At 51.7% G+C, this 27,707-nt stretch overlaps 2 protein-coding genes across 5 annotated transcripts; one reads left to right on the forward strand and one right to left on the reverse strand.

The window, feature by feature from the left end:
- PEX6 (peroxisomal biogenesis factor 6) lies at nucleotides 1–27,707 on the reverse strand. Of its 4 annotated transcripts, XR_010126840.1 has the most exons (20): nucleotides 26,737–27,707; nucleotides 23,572–23,735; nucleotides 22,704–22,787; nucleotides 18,562–18,664; nucleotides 18,345–18,478; nucleotides 17,550–17,661; nucleotides 16,962–17,170; nucleotides 16,035–16,230; nucleotides 15,448–15,524; nucleotides 15,191–15,323; nucleotides 14,908–15,113; nucleotides 14,710–14,771; nucleotides 14,347–14,455; nucleotides 13,918–14,034; nucleotides 13,741–13,818; nucleotides 13,456–13,595; nucleotides 12,962–13,139; nucleotides 7,711–7,773; nucleotides 6,702–6,820; nucleotides 1–424 (listed from the first exon to the last, which is right to left on the reverse strand). XR_010126840.1 is itself a non-coding variant. In XM_063667016.1 (18 exons), exons 1-17 carry the CDS (start codon nucleotides 27,616–27,618, stop codon nucleotides 13,003–13,005), a joined length of 2,943 nt encoding a protein of 980 aa, XP_063523086.1. In that variant the 5' UTR covers nucleotides 27,619–27,707; the 3' UTR covers nucleotides 7,814–12,390; nucleotides 12,962–13,002. The 4 variants fall into 4 exon arrangements, 3 of the variants coding, with proteins under 3 accessions (XP_063523086.1, XP_054349385.1, XP_063523087.1); XM_063667016.1 differs by lacking the exons at nucleotides 1–424; nucleotides 6,702–6,820; nucleotides 7,711–7,773 and adding an exon at nucleotides 7,814–12,390; XM_054493410.2 differs by lacking the exons at nucleotides 1–424; nucleotides 6,702–6,820; nucleotides 7,711–7,773 and adding an exon at nucleotides 12,676–12,874 and having other exon boundaries at nucleotides 26,737–27,706.
- GNMT (glycine N-methyltransferase) lies at nucleotides 9,105–12,237 on the forward strand. Its single transcript, XM_054493414.2, has 6 exons — nucleotides 9,105–9,310; nucleotides 10,544–10,671; nucleotides 11,093–11,209; nucleotides 11,404–11,546; nucleotides 11,687–11,808; nucleotides 11,894–12,237. Exons 1-6 carry the CDS (start codon nucleotides 9,105–9,107, stop codon nucleotides 12,063–12,065), a joined length of 888 nt encoding a protein of 295 aa, XP_054349389.1. The 3' UTR covers nucleotides 12,066–12,237.

Genomic DNA, 27,707 nt, shown 5'->3' on the forward strand with positions numbered 1-27,707 from the left:
CAAAATTTTTGTGAGTTTAAATACCCTCTACTTGGGGAATGCCCTGTGTAAATGAAGAAGATGAAGTAAAGTTACAATTGCAAAGTTATGAACGATGTATGCCCTAAGGAGAGGATATTTCCTGTTATAGCTGAAGTGTGAATTGGCCTTATGTTACCTGCCTCCAGACCCTATTTTCCTGCCTCATCTGCCCCCTGAGATGTGATCCCCATAAATCTTTATGGGAGGCAGAGGGACAGATGGTCTTTTTTCTGTAACTGCTTCATGCTGGCTTGGGGGATGGTCCCCACCTATTAGGGATCATGGAACTGTCACCCTGCTCTGTCTAGTGGAGGCAGGGTAGCTTTTTGATGGCCAGGGGTGGTGTCTTCACCTGGAATTGGCTGGAACCTTTGTTGCATGATCACCTGAAGCTTGATGGTCTCTAGGCAAGAGGAAATGAATTTGGTTAAAACATTTAATGGGAACTGCAGGGGGTAGATACCTATGCTGTTAGAAATGTTTGTTATATCGACTAGGCGCAGTGGCTTACACCTGTAATCCCAGCACTTTGGGAGGCCGAGGTGGGTGGATCACGAGGTCAGGAGTTCAAGATCAGCCTGGCCAACATAGTGAAACCCTGTCTCTACTAAATACAAAAACATTAGCCGGGCGGGGTGGTGCACGCCTGTAATCCTAGCTACTCAGGAGGCTGAGGCAGGAGAATTGCTTGAACCTGGGAGGTGGAGGTTGCAATGAACTAAGATTGAGCCACTGCACTCCAGTCTGGGGGCGAGGGAGTGAGACTCCGTCTCAGAAAAAAAAAAAGAAAGGTTTCTCATAGAGATTTGTAGGAGAAAAAAACAAAACCTGGTCTGTTTTAGAATCTATGTGTTTCCTTAAAGTCCTAGCATGAGCGACTCCATTTTGGTTTGGTTTGTTGAGGCCTAGTGCATGAGCCTAGTCCAAAACAATGGCCTCCCATAATTTTGTTTAAGAAATTCCCCCTTTTTGGTTAGGCTGTCATTTAAGTGAGAGTGTGACCAAACCTTAGGGCCTTAGCGCCACTCTCAGGTACCATCATTTTGGGTTTCCTATCTCAGCACATCATTTATAGCTTACGGTGTCCTTATGGTTGCACATTTTTTTAGCTCCTGTTATTCCAGTTGAAGACAGACCATTTGACATTCTAGAGATGGCTGCATGCAAGCATTTAAAACCTTTGAGAGAATACAGTGCACCAGGGAGACTATTATTATGACTGTTGGGAGGATGATACCAAGAGTTTGGAGTACGCTCCTTACCCAGGTTCCCCATAAACCAAACCACCTAAAATCACATAGATCAAAGAATGAGCTAGATAAAGAGTTTACTCATGGCCGGGCGTGGTGGCTCACGTCTGTAATCCCAGCACTTTGGGAGGCCGAGGCGGGCAGATCACCTGAGGTCGGGAGTTTGAGACCAGCCTGACCAACATGGAGAAACCTCGTCTCTACTAAAAATACAAAATTAGCCAGGCATGGTGGTGCATGCCTGTAGTCCCAGCTACTCGGGAGGCTGAGGCAGGAGAATCGCTTGAACCCAGGAGGCAGAGGTTGTGGTGAGCCAAGATCGTGCCATTGCACTCCAGCCTGGGCAACAAGAGCAAAACTCTGTCTCAAAAAAAAAAAAAAAGTTTACTCACTTGACTAAGCAGTCTCTTTGTTAATCCCCTACCACTATATTTCTGTAATCTTCATGTGATGTATTTCTCCACAGGCCACAAGTGCCAGCAGCTGCACAGATAATTTTCTGTTTAGCGAATTCTATCATAACTTTCACAAGAGAATTTAAAGTCTATTGTATAATTGTAGTCTTTACAGTAGAATTTGCTATAGAACCCATCATGAGGGATACTTTTTTTTTGAGACGAAGTTTCGCCGTTGTTGCCCAGGCTGGAGTGCAATGGCACCATCTTGGCTCACTGCAACCTCTGCCTCCCGGGTTCAAGCAATTCTCATGCCTCAGCCTCCCGAGTAGCTGGGATTACAGGCGCACCACCATGCCCAGCTAATTTTTATGTGTATATATATATATATTTTTTTAGTAGAGACAGGGTTTCACCACATTGGCTAGGCTGGTCTCAACCTCTTGCCTTGAGGTGATCCGCCTGCCTTGGCCTCCCAAAGTGCTGGGATTACAGGCGTGAGCCACCGTGCCCGGCCCCATTAAAGTTTTTTACCTGCACTGGGCCTTCATTTTTTATCTATTAAAGTATAAAGTTATCCATGTATAAGGTTGGCTGTAAACTCCTTCACAAATAAAAGTACATCCCATTAGTGCACATAACAGATGCCTTTTCCACTTTTATTGTTCATAGAGGCATAAGCAAGAATAAATATTGAAAGATAAGACAGTAGAAGTCTTAATCTGCGAATTTGGGAAAAGCTTATTCACATCAAAGATGCCATCCTCAGCCAAGCGTGGTGGCTCACGCCTGTGATCCCAGCACTTGGGAGGCTGAGGCGAGCGGATCACCTGAGGTCAGGAGTTAGATACCAGCTTGGCCAACATGGTGAAACCCCGTCTCTACTAAAAATATAAAAATTAGCCAGGTATGGTGGCGAGCACCTGTATACTCGGGAGGCTGAGGTAGGAGAATCGCTATTATAAAAAGTAGACGTTCCTCTTCAAAGACTTTCCTCCCCATCTAATTAGGAATAAATAGTAACTTCTCTTAGAAGCAAAATTTATTCAAAGACCTGTGGTAAGATTCTTAAGTATCTGCTAGCCATAATAAAGAAATCAACGTACTTTATGTTCTTAGCTCCCACAATTTAGCCTAAATATTTGCCCTGGCATGCTTATACTGGTCCAAGCAAACATTAGGTCATAGCCTGTTCCTCGTCCTTATTTGAAGGTGTTTTTACCTTTCTCAGCATTCCACAAGTTACTTCCTCCTTCCTTTGTTCTCCTCTGCCTTTGCCTCTTTCAAAAGTTCTAAGTTGCTAGCCAATCGGGACAAATACAAAATGTGAGGTCCCGTTCCAGCCAGTGGAAACCGGACACAGCAATAGGGTGGACACGTCAGGTTATAAATGACCCTGTCTCCTTTGTTCAGTGTACTCTCATGGCAAAACTGCTGGAGAGGGTACCCTTTCTGCAGAAAGTAAAAATGGCCTTGCTGAGGAAATTGAATTTATATTCAAGTGCTATTTCTTTATGGCACCGGGGAACAAGCATTTCTTTTTTATTTTTTTAAAATTTATTTATTTTATTTTTTTTTTTGAGATGGAGTCTCGCTCTGTCACTCAGGCTGGAGTGCAGTGGCGCGATCTTGGCTCTGCCTCCCGGGTTCACACCATTCTCCTGCCTCAGCCTCCTGAGTAGCTGGGATAACAGGCGCGTGCCACCACACCCAGCTAAATTTTTTTTTTTTTTTTGGTATTTTTAGTAGGGACAGGGTTTCACCGTGTTAGCCAGGATGGTCTCAGTCTCCTGACCTCGTGATCTGCCGGCCTCGGCCTCCCAAAGTGTTGGGATTACAGGCGTGAGCCACTGTGCCCGGCCAATTTTTTTTTTTTTGAGATGGATTTTCATTCTTGTTGCCCAGGCTGTAGTGCAATGGCGTGATCTCGGTTCACCGCAACCTCCCCCTCGCAGGTTCAAGCAATTCTCCTGCCTCAGCCTCCTGAGTAGCTAGGATTACAGGCAGGCGCCACCATGCCCAGCTAATTTTTTGCATTTTTAGTAGAGACGGGGTTTCTCCATGTTGGTCAGGCTGGTCTCGAACTCCCAACCTCAGGTGATCTGCCTACCTCGGCCTCCCCAAGTGCTGGGATTACAAGCATGAGCCACCGCGCCCAGCCTCCAGGGAACAAGCATTTCTAACAACTTGAACCCAGGAGGCGGAGGTTGCAGTGAGCCGAGATGGCACCACTCATTCCAGCCTGGGCGAGAGAGGGAGAGTCCATCTGAAAAAACAAAAACTAAACCATATGTAAAACAAACATTGTTTTGGTCCAGAAAAATGGGACAACTGGAGGTGAGGAGGCTTGGGGGCTTTGAGATCACAGGTGGGAGACAAACGGTTGCGTTCTTTTGAGTTTCTGATTAGTCTCTCCAAAGGAAGCAATCAGATATGCATTTATCTCAGTGGAGGCAGGCTCTCCCCAAGCTCTCAGCTTGAATTAAGACTGACATTTTAAAATATCTAGCAAAGACAAACATAAAATTTAGACAGAAACTATGCTGACAAATCTGAAGGCCTTTTTATTTTTATTCCCCCAATAATTTTAAAGCTGGCTAGTTTAGTAAAGTTATACTTAAGTGGACTTGAAAATTGCTTAGACGTATTTACTTAATTACTTAAGCCCTCTTTTTTTTTTTTTTTTGAGACAGGAGTCTCGCTCCGTCGCCCAGGCTGGAGTGCAATGGCACAACCTCGGCTCACTGCAACCTCCACCTCCTGAGTTCAAGCAATTCTCCTGCCTCAGTCTCCCAAGTAGTTAGGATTATAGGCGCCCACCACCACGCCCGGCTAATTTTTGTATTTTTAGTAGAGACAGGGTTTCGCCATGTTGGTCAGGCTGGCCTCGAATTCCTGAGCTCGTGATCCACCTCAGCCTCCCAAAGTACTGGGATTACAGGCGTGAGCCACTGCGCCTGGCCGAGCCCTCTTTTACTTATAAGTCAATTTGGTAGACACAACATATAGCAGTAAGTGTACATATAAGTAAATACATCTAGACATGTATACGCACATATAAATGATGACCTGGAACATTAGCCATGAGATGGCAGTACAAGCTTGAAGGTTTTACTTTGCCCTAATGGATAATCCAAGGAAGGCTGTGAACCAAAATTTTGGGTAAAGCAGTCTCCATGGCAGTTTTATTTTTATTTATATTTATTTATTTTTTGAGACAGAGTTTCTCTCTTGTTGCCCAGGCTGGAGTGCAATGGCGCAATCTTGGCTCATCGCAACCTCCGCCTCCCAGATTCAAGCAATTCTCCTGCCTCAGCCTCCCAAGTAGCTGGGATTACAGGCATGCACCACCATGTCCGGCTAATTTTGTATTTTTATTAGAGACAGGGTTTCTCCATGTTGGTCAGGCTAGTCTTGAACTCTCGACCTCAGGTGATCCACCTGCCTCAGCCTCCCAAAGTGTTGGGATTACAGGTGTGAGCCACCATGCCCAGCCAAAGTAGGTTGATTTATTTATTTATTTTTGTTTTGAGACGGAGTCTTGCTCTGTCGCCCAGGCTGGAGTGCAGTGGCGCAATCTTGGCTCACTGCAACCTCTGCCACCTGGGTTCAATCGATTCTCCTGGCTCAGCCTCCCAAGTAGCTGGGATTACGGGCATGTGCCATCATACCTGGCTAATTTTTGTATGTTTAGTAGAGACAGGGTTTTAGCATCTTGGCCAGGCTCATCTTGAACCTCTGACCACGTGATCCACCTGTCTTGGCTTCCCAAAGTGCTGGACAGTTTGATTTTTAAAGGCTAAACCTCCCCAGGCTCCAAGGAGCACTGGGGCCAAATAGTACCAAAGGAGAGCATCACCCGTTAAACAGGCCCCCTGCTTAGAACAGTAGCACAGACGGGGCGCTGTGGCTCATGCCTGTAATCCCAGCACTTTGGGAGGCTGAGGCGGGCGGATCACGAGGTCAGGAGATTGAGACCATCCTGGCTAACACGGCGAAACCCCGTCTCTACTAAAAATACAAAATATTAGCCGGGCGTGGTGGTGGGCGCCTGTAGTCCCAGCTACTCGGGAGGCTGAGGCAGGAGAATGGCGTGAACTCAGGAGGCGGAGCTTGCAGTGAGCCAAGATCGCGCCACTGCACTCCAGCCTGGGTGAAAGAGCAAGACTCCATCTCAAAAAAAAGACAAAAGAACAGTAGCACAAAAGCCTGGATGCATGCAACGGCATCCCACTTTCCCATTAGACAGTAAACTTCAGATTCTAAACAATTTGGGAGCCAAGCAGCATAGCAGCTGTGAGAGAAAATTCTAAGGAGAGTGGTTTTTTTTTGTTTTTTTGTTTTTTTGTTTTTTTTTGAGATGGAGTCCAGCTCTGTCAGGCTGGAGTGCAGTGGCGCAATCTCGGCTCATTGCAACCTGTGCCTCCCGGGTTCAAGCGATTCTCCTGCCTCAGCTTCCCGAGTAGCTGGGACTATAGGCGCGTGCCACCACACCTGGCTAATTTTTGTATTTTTAGTAGAGCCGGGGTTTCACCATGTTAACCAGGATGGTCTCAATCTCCTGACCTCGTGATCCGCCTGCCTCGGCCTCCCAAAGTGCTGGGATTACAGGCATGAGCCACTGCGCCCGGCCCAGGAGGGTTTAATACTAGACTTCAAAACCCCAGCCAAGGGCATCCCCTTTGGCGAGTTTGAGGTCCCAAGGAGCAGGACCAACAGAGTGTCCCACTGGGGGGTCCAGTTTTAGAGCTCCAGACGTCTCTGGTGTTACTTAGATGGGCACTGGTGTCACTTTGCTTGCGTTCCTTCCAGAACGTGCTATGAACTTTATAAGAACAGCCACGAAGTGTAGTAAGAGCTGCATGCGGGTGGGCCTTTTTGTTCCATAGCCAGTAGTTTGATAAGGGAAGAATTTAGCATAAGAAAAGAAGGTTTAAATCTCCTGAAACATGTGCGAGTTTGCTCGGAGCGGTACTGCAGGTAGGATTCAGGTACCAAGTGAGGAAATGTTAAAAAAAAAAAAAAAAGTCCTTACCCCTTCAGGGCAGGGCGATTATTCCCATTTGTTCCCAGGCCTTCAGGCAATACCGGGGACTGACCCCAGCCAATTGCCCTCAATTTCCAAGGTGCTACTAGGAAATAGCCGCTCTAAGACTGAAAAAGAAAGAGGAAAAAAATGAAAAAGACCCAGATTCCTTAAGCAAACCAGGCAGTGGCAGTTAGGCTTCTCCACATGGAAACCCCTAGTTTCACTGGCTATGACCAGAAACCTGGAGTTGCAGGCCGGGCGTGGTGGCTCACACCTGTCATCCCAGCACTTTGGGAGGCCGAGGCGGGTGGATCACGAGGTCAGGAGTTTGAGACCAGACTGCCAAGCATGGTGAAACCCCGTCTCTGCTAAAAATACAAAAATTTGCCAGATGTGGTGGCACACGCCTGTAATCCCAGCTATTCATGAGGCTGAGGCAGGAGAATCGCTTGAACCCGGTAGGCAGAGGTTGCAGTGGGCCGAGATCACGCCACTGCACTCCAGCCTGGGCAAAAGACCGAGACTCCATCTCAAAAAAAAAAAAAAAGCCGGGCGTGGTGGCTCACACCTGTAATCCCAGCACTTTGGGAGGCCGATGCTGGTGGATCACGAGGTCAGGAGTTTGAGACCAGCCTGACCAACATGGTGAAACCCCGCCTCTTCTAAAAATAAAAAAATTAGCCGGGCGTGGTGGTGGCGTGCCTGTAATCCCAGCTACTCAGGAGGCTGAGACAGGAGAATTGCTTGAATCAGGGAGGCGGAGGTTGCAGTGAGCTGAGATTGCACCACAGCATTTCAGCCTGGCGACAGAGTGAGACTCTGTCTCAAAAAAAAGAAAAGCAAAAACAAAAAAACCTGCAGTTGCTTCCATGTTTAGACGTTGCCCACCAAGGGTCCCAAGTTAGAAAGGAAGGAGAGAGAGAGAGAGGCAGAGAGAGAGAGAGAAGCGCCAGAGCACCCCTGTAATTGAGCAGAAAGGAAAGGGAGAAAAATGAATCCCAAACTTTGGGCTTACCTCTTTTTGCTGGCTGGCTCGCCAAAATATGTTAACGGTAGAGGGTGTCCAGGTTCTTGGCATCTTGAACAAACAATTGGACAAAATGCACAAACAAAGCAAGAAAGGAATGAAGGATTTTATTGAAAATGAAAGTACACTCCAAAGTGTGGGAGCGAGCATGAGCATAGGGGCTCAAAGGCCCTGTTACAGAGTTTTTGTGGGTTTAAATACCCTCTACTTGGGGTATGCCCTATGTAAATGAAGAGGATGAAGTAAAGTTACAGTTACAAAGTTATTAATGGCGGGCATACGCCCTATGGAGAGGATATTTCCCGTTATAACTGAAGTGTGAATTGGCCTTATGTTCCCTGTCTCTAGACCCTATTTTCCTGCCTCCTGTGAAAGCAGAGGGGTTTTTTTTTTTGTTTTTTCCGTTTTTGGTTTTTTTTGAGACGGAGTCTTGCTCCGTTGCCCAGGCTGGAGTGCAGTGGTGCGCTCGGCTCACTGCAACTTCCGCCTTCCCGGGTTCAAGCGATTCTCCTGGCTCAGCCTCCCGAGTAGCTAGGACTACAGGGGCGTGTCACCATGGCCCGGCTAATTTTTCTGTATTTTTAGTAGAGACGTGTTAGCCAGGTTTCACCGTGTTACCCAGGACGGGCTCGAACTCCTGACCTCAGGTGATCCACCCGCCTTGGCCTCCCAAAGGGTGGGATTACAGGCGTGAGCCACCGCGCCCGGCCAGCAGAGGGTCCTTAGAAGGGTTCTCAGTGGTCCAGAAATTGGAAGCAAGGCCCAACTTACACCTTAAGAGGCTCAGGGAAAAGCCTGATGGTCACCTACACGACAGAGGCACGTCGGCCTCCAGGTGGGCGGGGAGCATTCTTCCAGCCCGGTTCCGCCCCTGGGTTTCGGTGGACAGACCAGCTTTACCTCCAGAGACTCCCCCTGTCTTCCCTGCACCGGCTAACTAGACCTACACACTTCGGCTGCACATTCTTTGTTTAGATATGCTGATGCCTTCCTTCCCTGGGAACGGTCCAGTTCTGCCCGCCTGGCGCTCAGCTCTGCGGAGATCTCAGGGGATGGAGTGGCAATCTCATTGCTCCCGCCTCTCCTGGCCCCTCTCGCCTTCTCCTCGACACCCAGGTTAAGTGGACAGAGGGCTCCGAGGGTCCCCTCCCGCCGTGAGATTGCGCAGAGGGCTGGGTCCGCAGGCTGCCTAAAATGACCTAGCCCAGGATTGCGAGGCAGCGCCCTCCACGCAGCTGGACAGACTCGGGCGCGCGGCCCAAAGCCCAGCAGGGGCGTGTCCGCGCGCTCACCTGCCATTGGCCAGGTGGGGCCGTCGGCTGCCAGCAGTGCTTGTGCTATAAGTGCGGAGCGGGTGGCTGCGGAGCTAGGCGCGGCGCAGGATGGTGGACAGCGTGTACCGGACCCGCTCCCTGGGGGTGGCAGCCGAAGGGCTCCCGGACCAGTACGCTGACGGGGAGGCAGCGCGCGTGTGGCAGCTGTACATCGGGGACACCCGCAGCCGCACCGCCGAGTACAAGGCATGGCTGCTCGGGCTGCTGCGCCAGCACGGCTGCCAGCGGGTGCTCGACGTGGCCTGTGGCACCGGGTGAGCCCAGGCCGGGGCCGGGGGCGTTGCATGAGATCGGGGTCTGGCTCAGCCTGTACCGCGCGGCCGCAGAACCTCAGGGCCGGGCACGTCAGGGCGGCCTTTGCCAGCCTGGAACGGGTGGGACACCAGGGCCAGGAGCAGGTACCTGCCCGGCAGAACAGGCACTGCGAGTGCCCTGTGAGGCCAGGGGTCTGGGTAGCGTTGCGCAGGGAGAAGCCCCGGAGAAGGGAGACTGAGTGTGAGTGAGGGTGTGGGGAGAAAAAGTGAGCGTCCCTGAGGCTTTGGAGCCAGAGCCACGGACAGACTGCAAATATTTCTCCTGTGATGGCCTTGGGCAGTGTTAACATTGCTCAACATTTGTACCTGCCAAGCCCAGTGCCAGGAGCTTTTGATACATCAGTTTTTCAAACCCTCACAAAGCCCCATGAAGTTAAGCAGTGATATTCTCTCATTTACTACTGGGGAAGTAAGGCCTCAGCAAAGTAAAAGTCCCTCATACATCATCCAGTGAAAAGGAGCTAACAGGCCCGGGTTGGTTAAGGTCTGTCCTGTGCTCTATTTTTCTTTTTCTTTTTCTTTTTTTTTTTTTTGAGACGGAGTCGTGCTCTGTCACCCAGGCTGGAGTGCAATGGCGCCATCTCGGCTCACTGCAAGCTCCGCCTCCCGGGTTCACGCCATTCTCCTGCCTCAGCCTCCTGAGTAGCTGGGACTACAGGTGCCCGCCACCACGCCCGGCTAATATTTTGTATTTTTAGTAGAGACGGGGTTTCGCCGTGTTAGCCAGGATGGTCTCGATCTCTTGACCTCGTGATCCGCCCACCTCGGCCTCCCAAAGTGCTGGGATTACAGGCATGAGCCACCGCGCCCGGCCTTGTCCTGTGCTCTAAACCACCATGTTCTACTGCCTTTTGTGCACACATATTTTAACTTCGAGGAGCCTCAGCTTGTCTCTCTCAAATGGGAATGACACCATTTACCTCTCAGGATTGCCATGAGAATTAATGCATATTTGTAGAGTGCCTGACTCTGAAGAGGTGCTTTTAAAAAAAAAAGTTGCCTTGTGGTGATAGGAAACAGATTTGTGAGGTCAGTGGAGAGGGCCTGGGGAGAGGAGGCAGAGGAATGGACTTTGAGAAGTGGAGACAAAAGTGTCCGGTGCAGGGTCTCCTCCTGGCCCTCCCAGGCTCCCCTGACTGCCTCTCTCTGCCTCTTCTCCCTGGCCCTACCCAGGGTGGACTCCATTATGCTGGTGGAAGAGGGCTTCAGTGTGACGAGTGTGGATGCCAGTGACAAGATGCTGAAGTATGCGCTTAAGGAGCGCTGGAACCGGCGGCACGAGCCTGCCTTCGACAAGTGGGGTATGCAGGTCTAGCCAGGCCCCCCAGCCCAGTCACCAGGAATACTGTTCATTCTGCCTGGGGCTCCTTTAAGTGGGGGCGGGGGTGGATTGTTGTGTTTTCCTCGGGGAGACAGAAAAATTACTGTCATTTCTCTGAAAAGCAAGTCTTAAGCTCCAGAATGAGACACCGGGTGTGAAGAGCCAGTTTTAACTGTGTTTGTGGTATCTTGTCCTTCCCCTCAAAGAAAAACCCATAAGCACAGAGCCCTCCTTCCCAACCAGGGTTCCTCCTCCCTTGATCCCTCTTTTCTCCTCCCCCTAACTGAACGGGGAGCTTGTGTGTCTTAAGAAGAAACCCAGGCAGGACTGCACTTGGTGGAGGTGGCTGCTACTGGTACCATCGTGCCTCCCTGATTCCTCTTTCCCTTCCTGACCCCCAGTCATCGAAGAAGCCAACTGGATGACCCTGGACAAAGATGTGCCCCAGTCAGCAGAGGGTGGCTTTGATGCTGTCATCTGCCTTGGAAACAGTTTTGCTCACTTGCCAGACTGCAAAGGTGAGAGAGGGTGTGGCCTTGGGCATGGCCCCCGCCTTGAGGCCCCCTTCCACAGACCTCTGGGCACCTGCTCTCCTGCCAAAGCAGACTCTCTGCCTTGGCTCTGGCACCCCTGGGGAGGGGAGAGATGGGAGGGAGACTGGTGCTGGGGGCCCTGAGCAGATGGAGCCTTTCTGCCCCTGCCTGGAGCTCAGGGGACCAGAGTGAGCACCGGCTGGCGCTGAAAAAGATTGCGAGCATGGTGCGGGCAGGGGGCCTGCTGGTCATTGATCATCGCAACTACGACCACATCCTCAGCACAGGCTGTGCGCCCCCAGGGAAGAACATCTACTATAAGGTGGGGCCCTCTGGGGTGGGGGTGGGGGTGGGGGTGGGGGTGGGGGTGGGGGTGGGGGTGGGGGTGGGGTGGAGGGAGGAGGGTCCAGTGGCCCCAAGGTGGGTTACAGAGGCTAATGCAGCCTGCCCCACCACCTACAGAGTGACTTGACCAAGGACGTCACAACATCAGTGCTGATAGTCAACAACAAGGCCCACATGGTGACCCTGGACTATACGGTTCAGGTGCCAGGGGCTGGCCAGGATGGCTCTCCTGGCTTGAGGTACCACTTGGCTCAGTGGGGGTGAGGCGGTAGTTGGGGGAGCTGAGGTCACCAGTCCTCATGGCTGCTGGGGGCTCTGTTACAGTAAGTTCCGGCTCTCCTACTACCCACACTGTCTGGCATCCTTCACGGAGTTGCTCCAAGCAGCCTTCGGGGGCAAGTGCCAGCACAGCGTCCTGGGCGACTTCAAGCCTTACAAGCCAGGCCAAGCCTACGTTCCCTGCTACTTTATCCACGTGCTCCAGAGGACAGACTGAGTGTGGCCTCAGCTCCCACAAGCCTCTGCCCAGGCACTGCTAGGCTCTGTCTGGAAGATGGGGACCAGCAGCCCCACACCAGGGCCAGCCTCTAGAGCAGACTACAGCTGGGGTGCAGGGATGTGGGTTCCGCAGAGGGAAGGGTAAACAATATAGTCTTTTTCAGTTCCTGCATGCCTTGTGTTTATGTCAGAAGGATCAGGCTCCCGGGCCGGGTGCGGTGGCTCATGCCTGTAATCCCAGCACTTTGGGAGGCTGAGGCGGGCGGATCACAAGGTCAGGAGATCGAGACCATCCTGGCTAACATGGTGAAACCCTGTCTCTACTAAAAATACAAAAAATTAGCCGGGCGCGGTGGCAGGTGCCTGTAGTCCCAGCTACTCGGGAGGCTGAGGCAGGAGAATGGCGTGAACCCAGGAGGCGGAGCTTGCAGTGAGCCGAGATAGTGCCACTGCACTCTGGCCTGGGCAAAAGAGCGAGACTCCTTCTCAAAAAAAAAAAAAAAAAAGGATCAGGCTCCCATGATGCCCACCCCCCCACCCTCTCCCAGGGCTTACTCCTCCCACAACTCTGCTCTTTCTCACTCCAACCTTTCATGCCACAACACCAGTAGGGGGCGGGACATGCTTTATTTTCAGCCACAGAACTAGCCCTCTCAGGGCCCAATCCCCAGAACCCAAGGCCCTGGCCCTCCTCCTGAGCAGACGGGCCTTTCTCTTAGAGCTGGCCTGGAAGGAGGGGCAAGTAGGCAGGAGATGTCTCTTGAGCTGTTGCTGCTGTCTCAATGCCACTTTGCACCCCGGGATCTCCTGGAGGGAGGTGGCCTCCAGGTGGGTTGGCAGCAGCCTGAGGAGGAGCCCTTCCCTCCCAGATCTCTCTGTGGCCTATCGAGGTACCTGCAGCCATGCTGAGCGAGGTCCCAGACCCTGGGGGGCTCCTAGCAGGCAGCAAACTTGCGCTGGATGCGCTTGTACCGGAGCAGCTCCTGCTCACTGACTGAGGGTTGCAGCCGGGCGGCAGCCTGCAGCAAATCCTCCATGGTGAGCATCAGTGCTGAGCTCCCTGGCTCCAGCCCTGGAGATGACAAGGTGGGGAGGCTGTGGTCTATGCCCAGGCAGGGGAAAGCCCTGGGAAGGTGCCTTCCTGCTCAGGGTCTCCTAGATGTCAATGATTTTCCCTCTGGAATCCAGGACTAGGTTTGTCTCCCACTAGTTTTTTTTTCCCTTAACATTTTTTTTAGAGTTGGGGTCTCTCTGTGTTGCCCAGGCTGGCCTCAAACTCCTGGGCTCAAGTGATCCTCCCACCTCAGCCTCTCAAGTAGCTGGGACTCAAGTGCACCCAGCTCCCCACTAGCTTTTTGGTTGACCTCTCAGGCCGGCAAGTGGCTCACCTTCCTCCAGGTCATGAACCCTGCGTTTGAGGGCAGCTGTCATGGCATCAGAGCAGAGACAGTAGAGGTCTGCACCCGTCAGCTGGGGAGGGCAGCAATCTAGCACATTTACCAGGCTCACAGATGGCTCTAGCTTGAATCTGTTGTGGGATACGGGAAGAAACAGAGTTGGCATCACCTCTTCCCTCGAAAGCCAGTGCTGACCAGCTCATCCTGCATGTTGCATGCATCCCCTAAGCATCCCAAGGCCCAAGCCCTTCACAGTCTTCCTCTAACAGAGCATACTTGCGTGTGATGGCACTTAGAACGCGTAGCTGGGAGGCCCGGTCCTCATTTGCCCCCACAAACACCAGCTTGTCAAATCTTTAGGGAGATAGGCAGGTATAAGTCTCAGGGAGCCCAGCCATGAGGAGTGAAGGAGGCACAGAATGAGGGTGGAGATGAGCAGTACAAGGGGCCCACCTGCCAGGCCGCAGAAGGGCAGGGTCCAGGAGATCTGGTCTGTTGGTGGCTCCGATCACAAACACATCCTGAGTGCTGTGCAGCCCATCTAGCTCGGCAAGGAGCTGAGACACCACCCTGGAGAGAAGGGAGCAAGGGCAAGAGTCCTTGGTGTCCCCCTTAGACTCTGCCCCTGCCTGTGGTACCTCTCCTTACAGGCAGTCTCCACAGGGCCCTCCACTCAGCTGTGCCCAGTGTGCCCCACCAGGTAGGCCCCCATTCTCCTCAGTGGCCCCTGCCCAATTTCACGGCCCCTTTCAGCTTCCATTATATTATCTCAGAACTGAAAGAGCAGGAACTTCTATCCCTGGACTCTGAAGACTGCTGTGAGCTTTCTCATATCCTTCCCATCCTGGACCCCTCAGCTTCTATTCCCACTCAGACCCCTACCTGTCCATCACTCCTCCAGAATCTCCACTTCGCCCCCGGCTTGGGGCCAAAGAGTCCAGTTCATCAAAGAAGATAATGCATGGAGCTGCAGCCCTGGCCCTGGCAAACACTGAAGAGAGAGAGGGGCCCACAGGAGGGCGAAGCTTGGCTTGTGGGGGGTTGAAGTTAGGCGAGAGCAGGGAGGGAAACTGGGGTCTGACAATACAGCACTGGCACCCCAGGTACTAGACCCAGCTGGGCAGGAACCTGACTCGTAGAAAGGAGGATTAGGAATGACCATGAGTAGCCTGGGAGTAGGCGGTGGCTTGGGGGCCATCGGGGTTTGGGAAGCATGGGACGCCCTGCCCCTCCCTCCTCACTCACCTTCCCGCACATTCTCCTCACTTTGGCCCACATACATGTTAATGAGCTCTGGCCCCTTCACGCTGAGTGAGAGGATGTGAGAAGGTGAGACCCGTCAGATGTACATACACACAATTGACCTCTTGGGCATCCCCTCCTGCTCCCCAGCCTGCTGCAGCCCCTGATCCACCCACCATCCCTTCCAGGCCCCCTGGCCACCTGAGGAAGGTAAGGCTGCACTCAGTGGCTACTGCCTTGGCCAGAAGGGTCTTGCCGGTGCCAGGGGGCCCATGGAGCAGAAGGCCTGAGCGTCTCAGGCCCAGGCTCAGTAGCTCAGGGTGCTCCAGGGGGAGCTGAATGGTCTCCAGGATCTCCTTCTTCACCTCCTGCAGCCCACCCACATCATGCCAGGACACTGAGGGAATCTAGGAGATGGAAAGTGCGTGGTTGGGATATGCTCTTGGAGGGGCTCCTGTCCCACCTCCAAGGACTTGGTCTCCACCTTGGGGGCTCCAACGGCCTGGGAGTGAGCTGTCTGCAGTTGCTCCAGTGCCTGCCCAAAGTCCTCAGCCAGGAGAGGAAAGCCAGCAGCACACAGCTCCCCCTCATCCTCCTCAGTCAAGCCACCTGCCAAACTGCAAAGAGGAACACAGGGAGGCCTCCTCCCCATCAGCGTCCCATTCCCTTCTCCCTTCCTTACCACCCACCCATCTATATCCATTTCCTCTTTCTGCCTTTTCTGTGCCCAACTCCTCTTACCCTGAGTTCTTGATCCTGGTGCAGGCTGCCCGGCTGCTGTGGGTCAGAAGGGCATAGAGATCCCCTACCACAAAGCCCTAGGGAACCACAAGAAAGGACACATGAGCAGGGCACAGTAGGCAGGAACCTTCAGGGACCATCCCCCAGCTGGAGCAGAGGCCCCCTGTTGATGCCTTAGGTTTTTTTTTTTTTTTTTTTTTTTTTTTTTTGAGACGGAGTTTTGCTCTTGTTGCTCAGGCTGGAGTGCAATGGCGCGATCTTGGCTCACCGCAACCTCCACCCGGGTTCAAGCGATTATCCCACCTCAGCCTCCCAAGTAGCTGGGATTACAGGCATGTGCCACCACACCTGGCTAATTTTGTACTTTTAGTAGAGACGGGGTTTCTCCATGTTGGCCAGGCTGGTCTCAAACTCCCGACCTCAGGTGATCCGCCCACCTCGGCCTCCCAAAGTGCTAGGATTACAGGCATGAGCCACGGCGCCCGGGCTGGGTTTTCTACTCTCACTCACAAGGCAACAGGACTGAGTTCTTGTAACAAAAGCCAGGGACTTCCTAGGGAGGGCCAGTACTCTCCCTTGATACTCACTGCACACCGCCGTGCTAGCTGTGCCAAGTTCACCTCCTGGCCCAGGGGAAGGTGGGCAGTGAGGGCCCGCAGGATGCTGAGCCGCTGCCCCTCTGACAGAGCAGGCACCTCAAGCTCATGAGGAAATGCTGTCTGCACATCAGCAGGCAGGTCCTGGGCCCGGCTTGTGGTGGCCACAACCATGAGGGGAGGGCAGCTGCAGACAGAGGAGTGGGTACTGAGGGTGAGAACGTGGCTGGCAGCTCCTGTGGACTGCCTTGTCCCAAAGTGGGCACAGAAGGGCAGGGAAGTGAGGTGGGTGCTGGGATGGGGTAGGGAAATGAGCACCTACCCCAGTTCCTAGATGGGGGAACTGTGTTTTCCCCATCACACTGAGGGCAGAGGCTTTTTCTTTAACCGAGCATTCCCCAAGAAATGCTAGACCACAGACTCCTCCCTCTCGATCCCTCTAAGACACTGAGCTCAGGGCTGTCTAGAGGGCAGCCAAATGGATGGGAGATGACTGAGAAGCCACTGAGGGGTGAGAGAAGGGAGGACTGAAAGGCTGAAAAGTAGGAGGGCTGGCCCCCCCGCCCCCGCTTTTTTTTTTTTTTTTTTTTTTTTTAAGACTGAGTCTTGCTCTTGTCACCCAGGCTGGAGTGCAATGGTGCGATTTTGGCTCACTGCAACCTCCGCCTCCTGGGCTCAAGCAATTCTCCTGCCTCAGCCTCCCAAGTAGCTTGGATTACAGGCGCCTGCCACCACACCCAGCTAATTTTTGTATTTTTAGTAGAGACAGGGTTTCACCATGTTGGCCAGGCTGGTCTTGAACTCCTGACCTCAGGTGATCCACCTGCCTCGGCCTCCCAAAGTGCTGGGATTACGAGTGTGAGCCACTGCGCCCAGCCAGCCCCCCTCGCTTTGACAGGCCCAGCTCTGTATAAGTACCTGTTGAGGGGGTCCTCATGGAGGAGGAGGTGACGCAGCACAGCCACCACACGGGCATCCTCACCCAGCCCATCACGGTCCCGGCCCAGAAGGTCCACAGCTGTGAGCAACAGGACTGCAGGCCGGCAACGGCGGGCCCGGGAGAAGATGGCCTGCAGTTTTGTTTCCACAGCCCCACTACTGTCTGCACAGAGGCTGGAGCAGGGCACCTGGGGAGGGGATCCCAGTGGGTCTGTGAGCAAGAGGCAAGCATGACAAGGGCAGGAGAATCAGGGGAGGAGGAGTTGGAAGAAGATGTGGGCCATCTTTTTCTCTGGAGGGCAGGGATGGGGAAGGTAACCCTGGCCAAGTCCTACCTCTTTTTTACCCTATCCCATTCCCTTGACTGTCCACCAATATCTTGCAACTCCCTCCTCCTTGAAAGTACCTCTCCATAGCTGAGCATCATGGGAATATGCCTTACCCACTGGGCTGAAGTGTTAGGGCCTGTGAGTAGACAGAGGAGGGAGGGGAGAGGAAGCAGCAGAGAGGGAGAACATGAGCTGGGGAGGCGAAGTAGCTGGGGTTCTACTCTCCAGAGACCCTCACCTTCAGTAAGTGGAGCCCAAGGTGACTACAGGCAGCAGCAACTACTGTGGTCTTCCCACAGCCCGGGGGGCCCCGAAGAAGGACACTGCTAGTTCCTGTCAGCAGGGCACCCCTGCAACCAGAGAACAGACATTCGTCTCCTTCATTTTGCCCAAACTTTAGAGTCCCCAGTAACACAGGGTCCCTTGGATCTAGAAAGCAGATACCCTGTTTTTCTCTCCTTGAGCCTCCCCGACCCCAGGCCAGGGCTGTCCCCATGTAGTCAGGCTGTGTCTCCCACACCACCTGTGGTGCTCTGGCCGGGGCATCCAGCATATCCAACAGCCAAAGACTAATTAATTCCCTTTGGCATTGCTGTGCTGCCAATAAAACCTCAACTGTTATGACTGGTCTGAACGGTATTGGGAGACATTGCAGTGACATTGAGGTGGGGATCTGTGTCCACACCTGGGCCACTGGTATGAGGAGTTGTGTCCTTCAGGGCCGGGGCAGTAAAGTGCAGGATGGCCAGTGAGCTCCCCAAGGGGAAGGGCAGTCTCAGAAACAGATGCCCCTGCTGGAGATTCTTCCTCCAGAGCCAGCCCTGTAGGACAGAGGTTATCCCAGGAAAGGAGCCTGGGAATTGGCTTACAGAAAGGAGTGGGCTGGTGGCCTGGTGTAGGACATACTGGTTTGAGGAAGGTCCTCCCAATCCCACTCTGGCCAGTTCATTAGGAACTACCCATCTGGCTGCTGCTCCTCCAGGGATGTTCTAAGCAGGCTTTTCGCACACCCTGGGGTGATGACCTCACTCACCCTGGCTGGAGGCGAGGCTTCAGGACAGCACAGAGTTCAGACACCAAGGCCTCCAGGCCTGGAGGAGACAAACTGCTCCAGAGAGTGGATTCCTCTGAAGGGAGCCATGGAACAGGGCTCAGGGTAGAACCCACCTGTGAAAGGTAGGAAAAAGCTTTCATTTCTAAAAATCGTTTCTACCCCCTGCGCTGGTCTACACCCATCCTTGGGGCCTCACCATGTACAAGGAGGTATGGGTGGTGTCGGCCAAGTAGGCGCTGGCTGGCCCATCTGGAGCTTCCCCAACTGTTTTTTTCACTTTAAAAAACATTTCCCGCCACCTGCAGGAAAAAGGTCCAATGAACCTCAGATCCAGAGTCCAAAAACCCTCCTCCTCAAGGACAAGGTTTCTCAATCACAGAGGACAAACAAGAGCACCACAAGTGCATGTCCCCAGTCATGGTGGGGAAAAGGAATGCAGATGGCTTTCTCATCTTCCTGACAGACCATACACACCTTGAGGGCAAGAGCTATGCCTGTCCCTCTGCATCCCCAATGACAGCCATGAGAGCTCTGAGGGGGTGTGTTTCTCCAGGAATGTGGCCTACCCACCCACACCAATGGGAGAAGCCGCTGCTGCACTAAGCAATGGATCATCTGATTACTTCCACTGGCTTCAGTCTCCCCCTCAAATACACAGCCACCCAGGCCCCACAAACCCCAGGGGGAAGGGTCCCTTGGCTCTTACTCAATAATCCACAAAATCTCACTGCAGGCGGAGTCCTTAATAATGCCATCTGATGACTAATGGTTCTGTATTCTGGCTGCACATTAGAATTATCTGTGTAACTTTAAAAACTAAACATTTCTCACATATTATATGATTCCATTCAGTAGATCAGCAGTTGCCATTGGGTAGGAGGGAAGCTACAGGGAATGACTGCTAATGGGTGCAGAGTTTCTTTTTGAGATGTTGAAAATGTTCTGGAATTAAACAGTGATGTTGGTTGTACAACCTTATGAATAAAAAAATTGAATTGTACACTTTAAAAGTATGGTTTTATGGTGTGTTAATTTTATCTGTTTTTAAAATTAACCTTTCTCCTTCCTTTGTGAAGGAAAAAAAGCACAGGCTCCAGCCTCACCCTGATTCTGCTCCAATAGATCTGGGGTGGGGCTTAGGCACCTATATTTTTTGAAAGCTTCCCCAGCAATTCTGATGCATAGCCAGGGCTATGCAGTAGTTGGCAAGTGTCATAGTGAGTTAGGGTTATTCAACCTACTAACGGGGAAGAGGATGGGTAGCAGGAACAGCTACTAACCCAATTTTCCAGATAAAGAAATCATGAACTACTTCCCTCTTTAATCCTCAGGCAGCAAGGCAATGACAGAGCCAGGCTATAACCTAGTCCTCTTTAAGGTCCAATCAGGCTGCAAATTCCTCTGCTCACGCTGCCCCACAGTCTCAAAGCTGCTCTCTCTAGCAGCAAAGGGGTGTGAGCGTGCAGCAAGGTGGAGGGGAAGCATACCAGGTTAGTATTATGAAACTCTTCTAAGTACTACAGTAAACCTAGAGCATCAGGAAGCCTGAATCTGCCTATAATTAATTATAAATAGGTGACAGTGGGCCTCTAACCTAGGATCTCAATCAAGCTCAACAGCTGAGTCATGGTGTGTATGACTCACCATGGAAGCCCTGCATAGGAATGAGATGGGGGACAGCACTGTGGCGTAGGGAGAGACCACCTTCTTCAGTGGAGGGTGGTTGGACCACCTCAGTGAATAGAAAGGCCAGAGCTCTGGAACCTATGTGGACACTGCTAAGGAACACTGAGCTGTGCTCCAGCCAGCCAGATAGGTGATAGTGGAGCTGGCTCCCATGCAGCCTGGTTTGGGGAAGTGGAGCACCAGGGACAGGATGAAAAGGCTACACCAACAGTGGAATTCCTTTCCAGGGCTCACAGGAACTTCTGCAGGGCTTCCCTTCTCAAGCCCAGTGCAGCTTAAAACGCTCATCTGTATCTGTCCTTGGACCCATTGGGCCACTCACTTCAACCCTGCTTTCCTTGGGGGGAAAAGAACTATGTGCTCAGCACTCAGGAGGAAAGCAGGGTTCTACAGAGTTGAGACAATAGAAGTTCAGGAACACAACTGGCTTGCCAGCCTGTCTCATGAGGTTCTAGTGCCTATTTTCCTTTGAAAGTACAAAGAGTGGGCATTCTGTAGTTTTCCTACTGAAAGCTAGCTCAAAGATGTTTGCTAAATTTATGATAGGAGAGAGAGGTGGGAAGTGACTGCTAAGTGCCAGCCTGGCATTTTCCACCAGATTCGTGGACTTAATCTGGAAAACCTCGAAGAGGTGACATGGAGCCTAAATGGGGTTCCACAGGGCACCACCACCCTGAGATTGGGGGTACTGAGCACTGGCCAGAACCAAGCACTGGATATTGACCAGGGATGAATCAGGCAATCCAGACAAGGACTTTCTCTCCTGGCAGAGGACCCAGGCTGGCTATGCCACAGACCTTTGACATGAAGGCTCTTATGCATGAGTTAGTGCATCTATCAGCTGTGCTCTCCTTCTAGTAAATTGCTACAGGAAATGAGTCCAGAATACAGGGAATGCTGGGATACAGGGCTATACATTTTCCTCCGTACACATAAGGCTAAAGCAGTGTCTCAATTCTTTGCCTCACCATTTTACATGGAACCTCTGTGGTCAGAGTCAACAGGAGGAGAAAAGCTGGATTCCTTATTTTGGGTTCTTGGCTCGGTTATGCTCTATTTCTCATTCTCTGTTGATAGGAAAGGGTAGCCCTCTCAAAAACAATAGAAATCCCTGGCCGGGTGCCGTGGCTCACGCCTGTAATCCCAGCACTTTGGGAGGCCGAGGCGGGCGGATCACAAGGTCAGGAGATCGAGACCATCCTGGTTAACACGGTGAAACCCCGTCTCTACTAAAAATACAAAAAATAAGCTGGGCGTGGTGGCGGGCGCCTGTAGTCCCAGCTACTTGGGAGGCTGAGGCAGGAGAATGGCATGAATCCAGGAGGCGGAGCTTGCAGTAAGCCGAGATTGCGCCACTGCACTCCAGCCTGGGCGACAGAGCAAGGCTCTGTCTCAAAAAAAAAAAAAAAAAAAAAAAAAATAGAAATCCCTCTTTCCCATTTTCAGAGATAGGATTGAGAAGTAGCTTGTGCACACTCCATAGTTAAGGCAGAAATCAGAGCCTGTATATCCTTACGTTGAGATATGGATGGTATGGCCCAAGTCTTGGTCCAAACAACACCAAGGCTGAGAATGGAAAGGAAGGAATCCCATCTTGGTCTAGGCCATTAAACTCTTCTTTAAAAAATATAAAAATTAAATTTTACCTATTTATTTTTTGAGATGGAGTCTTGCTGTGTCACCCAGGCTGGAGAGCAGTGACACGATCTGGGCTCACTGCAACCTCTGCCTCCCAGGTTCAAGCGATTCTCCCACCTCAGCCTCCTGAGTAGCTGGGATTACAGACGCCCCCCATCACACCCAGCTAATTTTTGTATTTTTAGTAGAGACAGGGTTTCACCATATTGGCCAGGCTGGTCTTGAACTCCTGACCTCAAGTGATCTGCCCACCTCAGCCTCCCAAAGTGCTGGGATTACAGGCGTGAGCCACCACACCTGGCCTAAACTCTTCTTAGTGCTTTGCTTTACATAGGGCCACCAGTCAGTTTGAGGATAAACACCTCCCAAAGCCAGCAGGGAGTAGTTCTTTTAGTTTGCTTGTTTTTTGAGACAGTGTCTAGCTATATTGCCCAGCCTCCTGAGTAGCTGGGATTATAAGTATGCACCACCATGCCTGACTGGTTCTTAACCTTTCTTCAGTCAGACACTTGTTTGGGAACTGAAGGACAGGTGAATTTTCTCTTCAAAAAAATGTACACAGGCTGGGGGTGAGTGGCGCACACCTGTAATCTCAGCACTTTGGGAGGCCAAGGCAGGCAGATCACTTGAGCTCAAGAGTTCAAGACCAGCCTGGTCAACATGGCAAAACCCTATCTCTACTAAAAATACAAAAACCAATAGCTGGGCATGGTGATGCAAATCTGTAGTCCCAGCTACTGGGGCAGGAGCAGTGCTGAGGTGGGAGGATCACTTGAGCCATGGAGGTAGAGGCTGCAGTGAGCTGTGTTTGCACCACTAAACTCCAGCCTGGGTAACAGAGCAAGATCCTGTTACACACACACACACACACACACACACACACACACACACACAAAATACATGACAACAAAATCCTCTTGGGCACAAATTACACACGATTTGCAGGGAGGGGATTGTAGAACTCATGCACCCAGGTTACAAATCCCAGCTCTAGGATAGAAGGCAGCTGCATACCTGGGCAGTTTCTCTGGACTTCCTTCCAGGATCTCTACTTGCCCAATTGTTGGCACACATAGAACATCCCCTTCCTGGACTACCCTGCAACACAGCAGTGGCCCTGGTCAGGTCACAATGGGAGTAATGAGCATGTGTTCATTACCACATGCCCACCCCCAACATGCAGACTACTTCTTGAGTCTACTGCCCACCCAGAGATCCCACGCAGTTCTCCACGGAACAAGTCAGTCTTAGGATGAGCTAGGGGAAATGGTGGAGAGACTAGAAAGGGAGATCAGAGACAGATGAGTGGCAGAGCAGGATCCTGGCTCTTTTGGAGCCCTCTTTGATCACAGGTGTCTCTGTTTGGAATGTCCAAATTAACCTCATGGTTCAGATTTCTCTTCTGTGGTCTCCCTGATATACCAAGAGGCGCCTACCACAATCTGTCTAAAATATGGTTTTGTTTTTGTTTTTTTTTTTTTTTTGAGACGGAGTCTCGCTCTGTCGCCCAGGCTAGAGTGCAGTGGTGCGATCTCGGCTCACTGCAAGCTCCGCCTCCCGGGTTCACGCCATTCTCCTGCCTCAGCCTCCCAAGTAGCTGGGACTACAGGCGCCCGCCACCACACTTGGCTAATTTTTTTTTGTATTTTTAGTAGAGATGGGGTTTCACCATGTTAGCCAGGATGCTCTTGATCTCCTGACCTCATGATCCACCCACCTCAGCCTCCCAAAGTGCTGGGATTACAGACGTGAGCCACAGCGCCCGGCCGCAAATGTGGCTTCTTTTAACCAGGGCCTCTGGGGTACCTGGTTCTAAGGCATGGGATAGGAGGAATGTGATGAGGGTGAGAAGCTATCCTCTTTAAAAGGTTAGGTAGCTAACCTGGGTATCTGAAAGTGCCGGTAAAGAACACCGTCATAATTTCCATTAGTGCTGTAGTGGGGAGAAGACACAATGTCGATGTGTAACTCTCTGGCAAATGGAGGCCCAGGCAGCAATGAGCAGCTTCCTTTGTCTTCAGGGGCGATGGAGCCTTCCAAGTACCTCTATTAGAGAAATAACCACAACGTTATAAACTTCTCCTAAGGGGGCAGGCTCTAACCTGTCTCTCAGCAGCCAACATGTCTATTTCCATCCTGTCTTTCCCATAACCACAAGGCTTGTGGAAGGTGGGGCCTGAAGTAGCAGACCTGAAAACATCTCCCTCTAATGGGTACCAAGAAGAGAATATCACCTCCTATCCCGACTCTGGCTCCAAAAAATTTTCTCGGTAAAGATAACCTTTCTGTGACACCTTCAACTTGGCCCAGAGCCAGTGAAATGGTAAAGACATTTATTCCCACAAGACCTATGAGTGACACCAGGCATCCACGGGGATTAACATTAAGTGGTCATTAGTGGGGAAACTGAATTCAGGCTATGGGAAAAGCTGAAAGGGTTGGTTCAGTCGTTGGTTGGTTCAATGAGTTCTACTCTTGAGTACTCCAGTAGTTTTTCCTCCATTCAGGAGGAAACCTACATCCACTCCCTTTCACATGTATCTCACATGTATCTCTACCTGACATCCCAAAGTATTAACTGGCTACTCTCGTATTGCCCAGTAGAACTCTCTACAATGGAATAGTCTATGTCTGCATGTGCTATTGAGCACTTGAAACGTGGCTAAAAACATAAAAACAAAACAAAAACAAAGAAATGTAGCTAAAGCAACTAAAAAACATGATTTAGTTTTAGTTTTTTTTTTTGAGACTTAGTCTCACTTTGTCACCCATGTTGAAGTGCAGTGGCACAGTCTCGGCTCATTGCAACCTCTGCCTCCTGGGTTCAAATGATTCTCCTTGTGCCTCAGCCTCCTGAGTAGCTGGGACTATAGGTGTGTGCACCACCATGCCTGGCTAATTTTTCTGGGTTTTTTTTTTTCTTGAGATGGAGTCTCGCTTGTCACCCAGGCTGGAGTGCAGTGGCACCATCTCGGCTCACTGCAAGCTCCGCCTCCCAGGTTCAAGGGATTCCCCTGCCTCAGCCTCCAGAGTAGCTGGGACGACAGGCATGTGCCACCACACCTGGCTATTTTTTTTTTTTTTTTGTATTTTTAGTAGAGACGGGGTTTCACCGTGTTAGCCAGGATGGTCTCAATCTCCTGATCTTGTGATCCGCCTGCCTTGGCCTCCCAAAGTGCTGGGATTTAATTTCTGTATTTTTAAAAATAGAGATGGGGTTTCGCCATGTTGGCCAGGCTTACTTTATTAAGTTTTAACTAATTTAAATTTAAAAAGCCACAAAGTGGCTGGTGGCTTCCATATTGGACAGCACCATCTAAACCATATATCTAGGTCCTTAATTAAACACTATACTGTATTTGGCCCCCTAAACACAACTTTCATTTTTTTTTGAGACAGAGTCTTGCTCTGTCACCCAGGCTGGAGTGCAGTGGCATGATCTGGGTTCGCTGCAACTGCCACCTCCCAGGTTCAAGCGATTCTCCTGCTTCAGCCTCTCCAGTTGTTGGGTTTACTGGTGTGCACCACCATACTGGGCTGATTTTTGTATTTTTAGTAGAGATGAGGTTTCACCATGTTGGCCAGGCTGGTCTCGAACTCCTGACCTCAAGTGATCTGCCTGGCTCAGCCTCCCAAAGTGCTGGGATTACAGGTGTGAGCCACTGCGCCTGGACTTCTTTTTTTACACAATGAAGGTTTATTTTTTTTTGTCACTCTTATGTCTGTTACGGTGAACTGGTGCGTCTTTACTCAGTAACCCATGGAAATGGAACAACTATTATCTGTTCTACAACTTTCTTCTTGAAGTAAAGGCAGAAACCAAAAAATTCCCTTGGACGTATTTAATAAAATATTAAAATTAAACACCAGGCACCAAAGAGAATAAAGACTCCTTTCCTTCAAGGTATTTACAATATATAATTGGGGATTAAACAGATTATGTAATCATAACAAGATAGAATAAAATAAATGCCATAAAAAAGATAGAAAATGCTATAGGAGGAAGTTCTAAATTCGTGGCTGTGAGATAATGAAAGGCTTTGTGACAAAGGTGTCATCTTTAGATGGCTCTTGAGGGAAAGGAGGGTAGGATTTTAACAGATGAGGCTAGAATAATAGGAAACAATTTGAAGTCAAGGATAAGCATGAGCAAAAGCACAGAGACATCATCCTCCATATTATAAAGCACAATACTGAATACATTGTAGCAATTCAATAAACTAATTAGATTGAGTAGATTAACATACACATCTGAAACCTCACCTTTTTTTTTTTACACAGAATTTCGCTCTGTCGTCCAGGCTGGAGTGCAGTGGTGTGATCTGGGCTCACTGCAACCTCCACCTCCCAGGTTCAAACAATTCTCCTGCCTCAGCCTCCCAAGTAGCTGGGATTACAGGCATGCACCACCACACCCAAACCTCACCTTTCACCTGAATGGATGAAAGCCTTTCGTATGCCCCACTACATTATGGAGGCTTATGATATTTTGATTACAGAAAATGGATCAATAGGCCGGGTGCGGTGGCTCACGCCTGTAATCCCAACACTTCGGGGGGATCACCCCCAAAAAGGAAAGAAAAAGAAAACAGATAAATGAGGCTAAGAAACATTATGTTCTTTTTTTTTTTTTTTTTTTCGAGACAGAGTTTCACTCTTATTGCCCAGGCTGGAGTGCAATGGCGCGATCTCGGCTCACCGCAACCTCCGCCTCCCAGGTTCAAGCGATTCTCCTGCTTCAGCCTCCCAGGTAGCTGGGATTAGAGGCATGCGCCACCACGCCTGGCTAATTTTACATATTTTAGTAGAGACGGGATTTCTCCACATTGGTCAGGCTGGTCTCGAACTCCCGACCCCAAGTGATCCGCTCGCCTCGGCCTCCCAAAGTGCTGGGATTACAGGCGTGAGTCACCACGCCCGGCTAGAAGCATTATGTTCAAAGTCCAGGATAATATGGAGCACGAGTCCTAAATCTTCCAATTTACCTAAGACAGAGAAGAGGGTATAAGGAAGAGGAAGCACTCCTGACCTCAGTCCTTTATCCTACCTGAATTCTGAGCTCTCCCATTTCCAGGGGGTCACAGCCAAGATTAAAAGCCAAAGTGGCAGGGACGAGCGCCAGTCCGTCAGCGAGGGGCTCTCCCAGCTGCCCAGAGCCGGGTCCCAGCCTATCAGAGAGGTCCCAGCGAGGTTCTAGGACCTGCACCCTGGCCAAGTGCGGCTGTGAAGTGTTCGATGACTCTCTGGCCCGGGCCACCCACACCCATTCGCCCTGGAAGAGGCCAAGGCCACGGAGACAGCTCCGGCTCACCCCTAGTGAATCTCCAGTCCCTCCCAGAACTCCCTGGAGTCGCCGGACTGTGCCAGAAACCGCAAAGGAGGACACCACGGGCGGGGGTGGGGGCCGACCGCTGTCCCCAGACTCTGGGCACAGTCTGGCCCGCCCGCGGAGCTCAGTCACAGCCAGCCGAGTCCCTGGGCCCAGCAGCCCTTGCAACGCCGGCCGCGTCTCCAGCACCCGCGGTCCGGGCACTGGGAGGGTCTCTCCGCGCCTCACCAGCAGCGGCCCGACTCGCGGTCCAAGCCCAGGCCCCAGCGAGGTGCCAAGCAGTGCCCAACCTAGCGCCGGGGGCCGCCGCACCGGCCGCGCCCGCACCCAGGCCCCGGAGCCCAGTGCCAGGAGCCGCAGCAGCGCGCGGCTAACCAGTAGCTGCGGCGGCCCGGGACCCTGCTCTTCGGTGCCCGCGTCCGGCCCCTCCAGGGCTGCCACCAGCAGCGCCGGCCCTGCAGGGCTCTCCCCTGCAGGCCTCAGGGCCAGCACCAGGCCCAGCCCCGCCGCCGGCCACGGGCCCCCGGGTGGCAGCAGCACTGCCAACGGGGGTGTCTCGGTCGGAAAGGGCTCCAGGACCCGCAAGACAGCCAGCGCCATAGTGACAAGAGACCAACGAGGAGGGTGAAGGAGCGCGACTTCCGGAGCCAGCGAGCCAGACGACTAGTGTGCGCGAGTGCCGCTTCCGC

The sequence above is a fragment of the Pongo pygmaeus genome, chromosome 5 (assembly GCF_028885625.2).
Source record: "Pongo pygmaeus isolate AG05252 chromosome 5, NHGRI_mPonPyg2-v2.0_pri, whole genome shotgun sequence".
NCBI classification, from domain to species: domain Eukaryota; kingdom Metazoa; phylum Chordata; class Mammalia; order Primates; family Hominidae; genus Pongo; species Pongo pygmaeus.

What these genes read in the sequence shown, in the direction of transcription:
- GNMT (XM_054493414.2), top strand. Translation starts at nt 9,105, where the DNA reads ATGGTGGACAGCGTGTACCGGACCCGCTCCCTGGGGGTGGCAGCCGAA. An exon ending in GGAAGAACATCTACTATAAG is followed by an intron (nt 11,547 to 11,686) that starts GTGGGGCCCTCT and finishes CACCACCTACAG; the next exon opens with AGTGACTTGACCAAGGACGT. An exon ending in GATGGCTCTCCTGGCTTGAG is followed by an intron (nt 11,809 to 11,893) that starts GTACCACTTGGC and finishes GCTCTGTTACAG; the next exon opens with TAAGTTCCGGCTCTCCTACT.
- PEX6 (XM_063667016.1), bottom strand. Translation starts at nt 27,618, where the DNA reads ATGGCGCTGGCTGTCTTGCGGGTCCTGGAGCCCTTTCCGACCGAGACA. An exon ending in AGCTAGCACGGCGGTGTGCA is followed by an intron (nt 15,525 to 16,034) that starts GTGAGTATCAAG and finishes GTGGTTCCCTAG; the next exon opens with GGCTTTGTGGTAGGGGATCT. An exon ending in TGAGGAGAATGTGCGGGAAG is followed by an intron (nt 14,456 to 14,709) that starts GTGAGTGAGGAG and finishes CTCTCTCTTCAG; the next exon opens with TGTTTGCCAGGGCCAGGGCT.